The sequence below is a fragment of the Callithrix jacchus genome, chromosome 2 (assembly GCF_049354715.1).
Source record: "Callithrix jacchus isolate 240 chromosome 2, calJac240_pri, whole genome shotgun sequence".
NCBI lineage: Eukaryota > Metazoa > Chordata > Mammalia > Primates > Cebidae > Callithrix > Callithrix jacchus.
The window spans coordinates 136,339,350-136,349,741 of NC_133503.1; the positions used below are offsets into that span (position 1 = coordinate 136,339,350).

Below are 10,392 nucleotides of genomic sequence, written 5' to 3' on the forward strand. Positions count from 1 at the left end.
ATACCTGTTACAATGCTAACATTGCAAATATTTTTGAACGAATTTATTTTATAGTAAAAGTTATTTTTATTCCAAAAGTCACTTGGTGTCATATGCATGTACTATCTTTGAGTATCTGTATGTGCTTAAAAATAAAATATCCACAATAATGCCTCTTAACCTTGAACTTAAATTGAATTGAACTTAACCTTGAATTGTTAAAATGTAGACTCTTGACTCAGTAGGTCCAGAACCTAAGATTCTGCATTTCTGTCAGACTCCGGGTGTTACCAGTGTTGCTGGTCCTTTGAGCCCACTTTGGAATGTCAAGGCTCTAGAACAGTATTGTTCAATAGAAATATGTGGTCTACATATGTAATGTGAAATTTTCACCACATAAAACTGGTGAAACAAATTTTCATAACATATCAAAATATTTCAATATGTAATCAATATAAAAATATTACTGAGATATTTTACATTCTTTTTTTCATATTAAGTCTTAGAAACCTGGTGTTTATTTTACATTTACAGCACTTGGCAGTTTATAAGAGTAATACCTCCAAATGGCTAATGATTACCATTTGTAGTATGGGTCTAAAAGGCCTGGTTTGTATACCTAAGATACCTTGAATGTGTGACTGATAAGGTTGGCTCATTAATCCAGTGCTCAGCTCTTTTCTTTAGCTACACTTTGTTTGTGGAACTTCTAACATATTTCTTTTATAACAAGAGGGAGAGTATACTTATCAGTATACTGAATATACTAAATTTAATATACTATTAAATTTAATATACTAATTTAATATATACTAAATTTAATATACTAATTGAGTATATTAAAATATCACTTTAGATGGCATACTTAATGCTGTCTAAAATATATATTATTTTCTCTGTGGTTGTGATAATTTATCATAGAGTCATCATACTAGTATCTGTTTATTTATGATGTAATTTTAGCCTCCTTTTGCCACTTCCTCATTATTGCCAGTTTTTATGAAGGCATTTTACTTTTTCGTTAGTTCCTAAATTGATTTTTGGAAAATATAATCAGATGATGTTACTTCCCCTCTTAAAACCCTTCAGTGGCTTTGCAGTGCAAACCTAAACTTTTCGCCATGGCCTACAAGACCTGACGTGATATGATCCCTGCCACACATCTCCTTCCTCATTTGATGCTATTCTTCCTTTGCCCACTGATCTCTAGCTGCTAGTCTTCTTGCTTTTTTTTTCCCAATAGCAAATTGTTCATTGTATAGACATTCCCTCTATCTGGGATTCCTTTTCTTCAGGATTTTGCTTATAGGTTTCTTTTTTGTTTGTTCATTTCTGTCTTTACTTAAATAATCCTGGAGAAGCCTTCCTAGACCACCCAGTTTCAGGTAGCCTCGCATCATTATTATATCACCTTGTTTTTGTCTCTGCAGTATGTATGGCTGTTTGAAATTTTCTTTTTTCTTTCTTTCCTTTTTGTAAAGACGGGGTTTCGTCATGTTGCCCAGACTGGTTTCGAACTCCTGGGCTTTAGTGTAGCTAAAGAAGATCCTTCTGCCTCAGCTTCCCAAAGTGCTGGGATTATAAGCATGAGCCACCGTGCCCAGCCAAAACATTTTTTTTTTTTTTTCAAAATTTGTTTGCTTATCTATCTGTTTTACCCACTGGAACATTTAATAAGTTATTTTAAAAATATGTAAAGATAACAGTTGTTTATCCCTTAGATTTGGAACATGCATTGAAATGTCTTCAGCGTGAAGATCCAAGTTTGAAAGTGAGACTAGATCCTGACTCTGGACAAGTAGGTATATTATTGCTTAACTTAGAAGCCTTTCTAAGAGAGACAGAGAGAGAGAGAGAGAGAGAGAGAGAGAGAGAGAGAGAGAGAGAGAGAGAGAGAGAGAGAGAGAGAGACAGAGAGACAGAGACAGAGAAAGAAACATTGATTAGTCTGTGCCCAGAAAGAAAAACCTTTCTTTTTTTATTCTCTCATAATACAAATTCCTGCTTTTTATTTTGACTATCAAGCTAAGTAAATTAATTTTCCTTAATTCTCTATATAATTACACTTCACATATACAAACTGTTCTCCAACATTTTTTTTTAACCTTTCCGGAAGACATTTTTTTGTGAAATTTTGAAATAGTTTTAATCAAGACAAAGCCTTGAGCCTTTTATGCTAAGGCTTATAAAAGAAGCATACTAGAAGGAGGATTGGAAGGTGCTTGTGAAGATGGTAACACATCTACAATGTAGAGAAGTGATAGACTACAGTGTAACAATGTGAGACGAAGTGGAGTTTTAAAGTAGGTGCTGTATAATATAGCACAGTAGAACAGATGTTTTGATTCATCAAGAAAAGATTAAATTATACTCTGCATCTTTTTAAGAGTGCAGGGTAATGTTTATATAAGATTTTAGAAGGAGTTTCTTAAAAAGATTATAAATTTTTTGTTTTTAAAAAGAATAAACTGATTTAGTTAATCTAGAAAGTATGGAGTACTTTATTTTCCCAAAATGCCAGCCAAATGAGCTAGTAATTTATTTTAATTGATATTGAAGGGTACCATAACAGTAATTAAAACAGAAATATTTTATTTTAAAAACCTATTATTTTGGTAATAGAAATGTAATCCCAGCACTTTGGGAGGATCGCTTGAGCCCAGGAGTTCAACACCAGCCTGGGCAACATAAGGAAACACTGTCTCTACAAAAAAAATTAAAAGTTAGCTAGGCGTGATGGCATGCACCTGTGGTCTCAGTGACCCAGGTTGCTGAGGTAGGAGGGTTGCTTAAGCCTGGGAGGTCGAGGCCACAGTGAACTGTGATCACACCACTGCACTCTAGTCTGGGTGACAGAGTGAGATCCTGTCTCAAAAAAGATAAAAAAAATAAAAACTGGCACTACTTTAAAAAAGAAATAGCAAATAATACACAAATCTACCAAGTGAAGAATTAAGTCCCATTCTCTGTTCTTCCATCTTATTCTACAGGGTAACCACTGAAAACTTGGTGAATAGCCTTCCACACTTTTTATACAAACACATGTTCTGCCATGCTGTGTTATGCAGCATAGTATAAATTTGCAAGTATATATGTACAGATATCTATAAACAAATCATTTTATTTGTATTATTTGTTTGCTTTTCCCCCAAATAGTTCACTTTTTAACTTAAAGTATAGCCATTTTATGTCAAGTGATTTAAAAAAAATTTTTGATTACAGTTTTATTCCAGCAAAAGGATTTAAATTAGGATCAGCCAAAGGAAGAGACACATAGAACAAAGTCTGAGAGGGCTTTAAACATTTGCAGTACTTCCTTTATCCTCAGGGACATGTTACCCTCTTGGCAGAGTATTGTCAACCAGGGAAGCTCACCCAAGCCTTTGGTGGCCAGAATTATTATTGGGGCTTGATCACATACTGTCCATGTAGTTGACCTTTAGTCTCCAGTACCTCCCATAGGTACAAGCTAACATGGTAATACCTTTACTCTTCATTGGTTCAAAACAGATAAAAGTTTCTCTCTCATATGAAGGTTCAAGCTAGTCTGAAGGTTTTGAATACTTACAAAGCGGTAAACTGCCCTGGATGATTGAGAAATGCCCATATTGTTGAGAAAGTTCATTCCCTCCTTTTACAAGGTATAGTCCTCATTTTCGTGTGTCATGACAGTTGCCTATATTTTTGTTAAGAAAGAGGCTTTACCCTCATCTTATAGGCACCACCCAGCAGCTGTCAACATCAATTAAATTCATCTTCCATTGGCCAGAAATTTAGCTTTGTGGTTGGGAAGTATTGGTATGTAGCTAAGCGTTGGCATCATTAGTTTTAGCCAGATGCTACTTGCCTAGCAGATAATTCAGCTATGGAAGAAGAGAATGGCCAAGTAATTCACTTCTTATTGATTCATTATTCCAGTCAGAAAAGTCAAAAGCAGTGTTTTGATGTAGGAGCTCCTGGCCAAAAAGAATTGCAAAGGAAACTACAACTAATGAAAAATGAATATATATTAACATATATATATATATATTGCAATAAATATAATTTACCCTTAATCTTTGTTTTACTTCCGTCCTCTGGTAACCAGACTATTCTGTGTGGTATGGGGGAGTTACACATAGAGATTATTCATGATCGAATCAAGAGGGAATATGGACTGGAGACCTATCTAGGGCCTCTCCAGGTGGCATATCGAGAGACCATCCTAAACTCAGCTTGTGCCACAGGTAAGAAGTAAAAAACTTAGGACTTGCTTTCTCTTTCTCTCTATCTCCCTCTCTAGTTGCTTAAAGTGTTCATAGTCACTAATGTCTTCTATCAGAGGAGACAGTTTTTATATATGTGGGTTTTTTGTTTTTTAGGATTTTGTTCTGAATACAGAAAGCCCTATTTCATTATAACCCAAAACATCTCCTGGATGACCACTCATCAACCAGATGTGCTTTTCAGTGGTCATGGGATAGGGTAAGCCATTGAAGTCAATGGCTTGTCCCCATCCTCACTGTCAGAACTAGCCTAAGAATTTCAAGTCAATGTGTTATTTTTACTTACAAAGCAAAAGTAGGAAGTCGGTTTTAGTACTTAATAAATATGATTATTCTATGCTGATAGTAATCTTGAGACAAGTGTAGTTTTTATACTTCTATTCCCAGATGTAAGAACTCATAATATATTTCTACATAAATTTTAATTTGGTTCTTTTAAGCCATAGATCATGACAACAATTATTGCTACTCACCCCCGGTTTGTGGGAAATTGTAAAAAAACAAAAACAAAACAAAAAAGAGTTTAGGATAACCAGGTACTTTCAAGCTCATTAGTTTGTGAAAAGTCCTGATGGTTACATTTCACTGAAACTTGAAAAATTAAGCAGAATACAGGAGCAAATAGCATGAGTTCTCTTTCTGGACTGTTTATCTGGAAAAACTAAAAATGCTAGAAAACTCTAACAACTTTTAAATGAATGTCTGAGCTGACTAGAATGTAATAGAAATTTCCAGAGGTCAGAAAGGAAGCAGGAATAGTAATCTAGGAAAATAAGTCAGCACCATAGGCTATAGCTATTCTGGAGGAATCTGTAATCATCGCTAACCCTAGTGCTTGAGAGCCATATCCTTATGGAAAGAATTAACTAGGAAAAGTCCTTTCCACAACAGCAGAGGGCAAGGAAATTTGTCTGGCTCTGTGGTAAGGGGACAAGATTTCTGAGAATTTGTAATCATAGGCTTCGGGTACAGGTCTTTAGCCTAACTTCATAAAACCAGTGTGCCCTGAAAAACTCTAGACCAGGAAGAACTTAGTGTAAAGTGCTCATGGCTTGGTAGTATCCCAAGGAACCTGGAAAAAAAGGGCTTCTCCAAAGATATCTATCAACCCAGACATCAAAGAAATCCCATACATGGCCAGGCATGGTGGCTCATACCTGTAATCCCAGCACTTTAGGAAGCCGAGGTGGGTGGATCATGAGGTCAGGAGTTTGAGACCAGCCTGGCCAATATGGTGAAGCCCCATCTCTACTAAAAATACAAAAATTAGCTCAGCATGGTGGTGCATGCCTGTAATCCCAGCTACTCAGAAGGCTGAGGCATGAGAATTGCTTGAACCTGGGGGGCAAGGTTGCAGTGAGCCAAGATAGTGCTATTGCACTCCAGCTCGAGCAACAGAGTGAGACGTTTCATAAAAGAAAAAAAAAAAAAAAAAAAAGAAATCCCACACAGAAAAGAATATTTACTCACAAAATATTCTCTTTAAATCACAAAACCATGAGAAAAAGCACAGTGAGCAAAGAGGCAATAGAAATAATAGTCACACCAGCAAAGGCTTCAGTTATTGGAATTATGAGATGCAGAATATAAAGTATTATCTTTGAAGAAATAAAAGAGGGGAAAGTACAGTTAAGCCTTGAACAACATGGGTTTGAAGTATGTGTCCAGGTCCACTTATACATGGATTATTGTCCTGCCTCTGCCATCCCTGAGAGAGCAAGACAAATTTTTCTTACTCCTCAGGCTACTCAATGCAAAGATAATGAGGATAAAGACTATGATGTTCTTTTACTTAATGAGTAGTAAATATATTTTCTCTTATGATTTACTTTGTAACATTTTCTTTTTTTAGTTTATGTTATTGTAAAAATACAGTATAAAATACATGTAACGTGTTAATTGCTTATATTATTTTTAAGGTCTTGCTGTTAACAGTATTCTATAGTAGTTGAATTTTGGGAGAGTCAAAATTTGCACATGGATTTTTGCATGGGGGGTTGGCACCCCTAACCCCCACATATTGTTCAAGGGTCACTTGTGTTAGGAACAAGAAACTATCAAAAATAGTGAGGTGCAATGTGCATAATCTCACATATGTGGAATTTTAAAGTTGAGCTTGTAGAAGGAAAGAGTAGAATGATGGCTACCAGAGGCGGAGGGTTGGAAAGATGGGAAAGGAGAGATGTTGATCACGTGGGGTACGGAGTTTCAGTTAGACCAGAGAAATAGTTTCTGATGATCTACTACATAGCACAGTGATTATAGTTAATAATGTATATTTAAAATCTTAATACAAAGAAATAAGTTTTTTGACATGATACATGTTAATTTGCCTGATTTTTATCATTCCATTATGTATATATACTTGTATGCAAACATCGCATACCCCACAAATACATATAATTATTTGTTAATTAAAAATGAAATAAAGCATAAAAAATGGCAGTGGAATCTCATGCTATGTGTGAGAGGGGAAATGCTAAAAAAATGATGGTGAAAAGGGCATATAAGGACATAGGACACAGCTTGAAGAGACTCAACTGACCAAAGCTGGATTAATTTGAATACCAAGATAAGTATAATAATTATAGACAATTGGGAAAAAATAATTTCTAAGTTCATACTTTTAATACATAAATAGGGAAGGGGGGGGGTCCTTCCTTATACTGGATGCCAAGTACGGACTGTTAGATGTTGGGGAGTAGGGCAGGAGTTGGAAAATAGTCCAGACAACTCTCACAAACATGTGGAACAAAAAAGCAAGTTGCAGTAAACATATGGTATAACAAATTCAAAATGAAGCCAAAGTAAACTGTTGCTTAGGGATACATGCATACGTGATGCAACGCTAAAGAAAATAATGAGAATGATCTATGATAGTGGTTGCTTCACAAGACATCTAGTTATTGGTAATAGTTTCATGAATGCTTTTTTTAGCTTGTGCATATATATTTTATATGTATACTTATATATAAACATGTATGTATATATTGAGACACTGTCTCACTCTGTTACATACAATGGCAAGATCTTAGCTCACTGTAGCCTTGAACTCCTGCACTCCAGCAATCCTCTTGCCTCAGCCTCCCAAGTAGGCTACAGGTGTGCACTACCACAACCAGCACTACCACAACCAGCTAATTTTTATTACTTTTTATAGAGATGGAATCTTGCTATATTGCCTAGGCTAGTCTCAAAATTCCTGGCCTCAAGCGATCCTCCCACCTCGGTCTCCCGAAGTGCTGAGTGGGATTACAGGTGTGAGCCACCACACCCAATGTATATAATTTTAAATAGAAAATAGTTCACAGTATAAAAGTGAGCTTAAAAAGGAATTATGAAGAATTATAGACTATATTTAATGCTTAGTTTTGAATTTGGGCCATGAGTCACTGCATTACATGGCTACTCTCATAAGGCATAGTTTTGATTTAGTAAAATAGTGGTGGTTGGTAACAGACATAGTAAAATATTCGAGATTGTTGGTTATTAGCAAATACACTGTTTTCAATCTTACCAAAAAATTTTTACTAGTTTTTTGGGAAAGAAATAGTAATCAGTAAGTGCATAAAGTATTGCTGGAAAAATAGGCAACATAACATTTTTGTGAGTTGACAGGATTTAAAATCATTTAATTTTCATTAGCTTATCTTTGTACATTTAAAGATTTTATCATTAATATATATTTTTATTTAAAAATATGTAACTACAAGAATTTCAATCACCTACAAATATTTTGAAATGTTTAAAAGTATAAGCTTCATAACATGTGCCTCAACATATCTTAACATTAAAACAATTGGTGATGCAGAGCAGGTTTTTAACACTGAGCAACATGGAAGCAGATGCTTTGTTGGTAGAGCTCTTTACTCTGGTTTTTATACTGTATTTAGTGCCATTGTTAATATTCTTTCCTACTTTATCTTGTATGAGACCCTGAACTTGTTGATAATTTTGCCATTTATAGTACCTTGATAGCTTTCCAGAATTAATCTCTGAGGTGCCATGTTCAATTTGTTTATAGACACCTTAGATAGAACTTTAGGAGACCAACGGCATCTTGTGACAGTAGAAGTGGAAGCAAGGCCAATTGAAACATCGTCTCTTATGCCAGTGATAGAGTATGCTGAAAGTATCCATGAAGACCTTTTGAAGGTCTCCCAAGAGGCCATTGAAAATGGAATTCACAGTGCATGCCTCCAAGGTAAGTCACTCAAAGGAGAGTAAATATTAGTAGCACACTCAACCATTTAATCACTCTGTATATTTACAGGTTATTTCAGACTTTTTCCTAACTTCGTTAGTATTTTCTATTTCTTTGCACTTCTCAGTTACTTACCACTACCCATCGAGCAGAGTGTGATACAATTTTTTTTTTCTTGTCTAGGACCACTGCTTGGATCCCCAGTTCAGGATGTAGCAATTACTTTACATTCCCTGACAGTTCATCCTGGTACCTCCACAACTATGATTTCTGCCTGTGTCTCAAGATGTGTACAAAAGGTATAGAAGTATCCTAATCCTTATTGCTTTAAGGTGACTCTTCTGAGTATAGTACCACTGATCTTGCAGACAGCTGTGCTTACTTAGCCTTACCTTGGAGAGCTATAGGATATTCAGGCACTATCCCAAAGCAGGCCAATGGAGTACAAGATTGGAGCACTCAGAAACTATGGGCTGCACAGGATTTAAAGTTTTTGAGGAAGCCATGTTGAAAGCATTTTTGAAGCTCTCCAGATAGATAATATTGCTAGGGAAGGATTGTGAAAAGAGGACTAAGAACAGTTCCATGAGCATGATATGCCCTAGTTAGATACAGAGTTCAATCCCTTTCTTTGTTGTAGCATTTTTCTTATTTTTACATCTTTTTCAATTCCATTATTTTATTCTGAAAGACATTCACTTTCCACATTCTTTATATGCATGTTCTTCTTGACCTTTGAAATCTAAGATTGTAAATGGATAGTTATGCAAGATTAGATTTTTTTTTTTTTTTTTCCGAGACAAGAGTCTTGCTCTGTCGCCTGGGCTGGAGTGCAGTGGCTCACTGCAACCTCCACCTCCTGGGTTCAAGCGATTCTCCTGTTTCAGTCTCCTGAGTAGCTGGGATTACAGGCACCCACCACTGCGCTCAGCTAATTATTAATAGTTTTAGGACAGATGGGGTTTCAGTATGTTGGCCAGGCTGGTCTGGAACTCCTGACCTCGTGAACCGCCTGTCTCAGCCTCCCAAAGTGCTGGGATTACAGGCGTGAGCCATCACACCTGGCCTAAAAGATTTATATCATATTTCTACTACCTTATTGCATTAGATTTTTCATTTTTTTAAAGCTCCCTCCTTTATTGCTGTCTCTGGTATGTGGCATGGACTATAATTAGAGACATCAGGAACAGAAACAGGTTTAAATAGAATAAATGAATCTCTGAAAGGGGAGGACTTCCTTCTGTGACACTGACATGTTCACAGGCATAATCTTTCTAAACACCCCCTTGCATCATACCATACAAGAGATCTATAAATTGTTACCATTCTTATACAAGCAATTTTGAGGTTCTTGACTTCTTATAAAATGTTACCTTTAAAGAGTTAAAGCATGCTTATATATTTTTGTATGAGCTCTGGCTTAAGAGTATAGCAGTATTCATTTTAAGTTTTTATTTTTGAAAGAGGGGTTAACATTCTTTAATTTCTTTAGGCTCTGAAGAAAGCTGATAAGCAAGTTTTGGAGCCTCTGATGAATCTGGAGGTTACAGTAGCTAGAGATTATCTCAGCCCTGTCCTGGGAGATCTGGCACAAAGAAGAGGAAACATTCAGGAAATTCAGACTCGCCAGGACAACAAAGTTGTTATTGGTTTTGTTCCCTTAGCAGAAATTATGGTAGGTACCTTTGTAACTGAAAAGTACATATTCTTAATTCAGGGGATATAATATGCCAATGAATAGACAATCAATAATCTGAAAAAAGCCTCAAGGCTTTGATTTAGAGAATACATCTTGAGTTTCAACCAGCAGGAAGTGATAGGACTTTGAATTTAAATTGTTGGGGAAATCCAGGGATTATATATAGCACTTCAAGTGGGTATTTACAGTCCTAAGACCACAAAGTTTGAGGGTGTGCTGTACCAAAATGTGGTGCCAGTCTATAT

At 35.9% G+C, this 10,392-nt stretch overlaps 1 protein-coding gene across 5 annotated transcripts in view; it reads left to right on the plus strand.

The window, feature by feature from the left end:
• The window catches only part of GFM2 (GTP dependent ribosome recycling factor mitochondrial 2), a 46,974-nt gene that overhangs the window by 35,756 nt on the left and 826 nt on the right, over positions 1-10,392 (plus strand). For all 5 annotated transcript variants that reach the window (XM_035291406.3, XM_078365340.1, XM_008991935.5 and 2 more), the window contains 5 exons: positions 1,701-1,777; positions 4,067-4,205; positions 8,269-8,448; positions 8,632-8,747; positions 9,941-10,123. In XM_035291406.3, the coding sequence (XP_035147297.3) occupies positions 1,701-1,777; positions 4,067-4,205; positions 8,269-8,448; positions 8,632-8,747; positions 9,941-10,123 (695 nt within the window). The remainder of the gene's footprint in view (positions 1-1,700; positions 1,778-4,066; positions 4,206-8,268; positions 8,449-8,631; positions 8,748-9,940; positions 10,124-10,392) is intronic.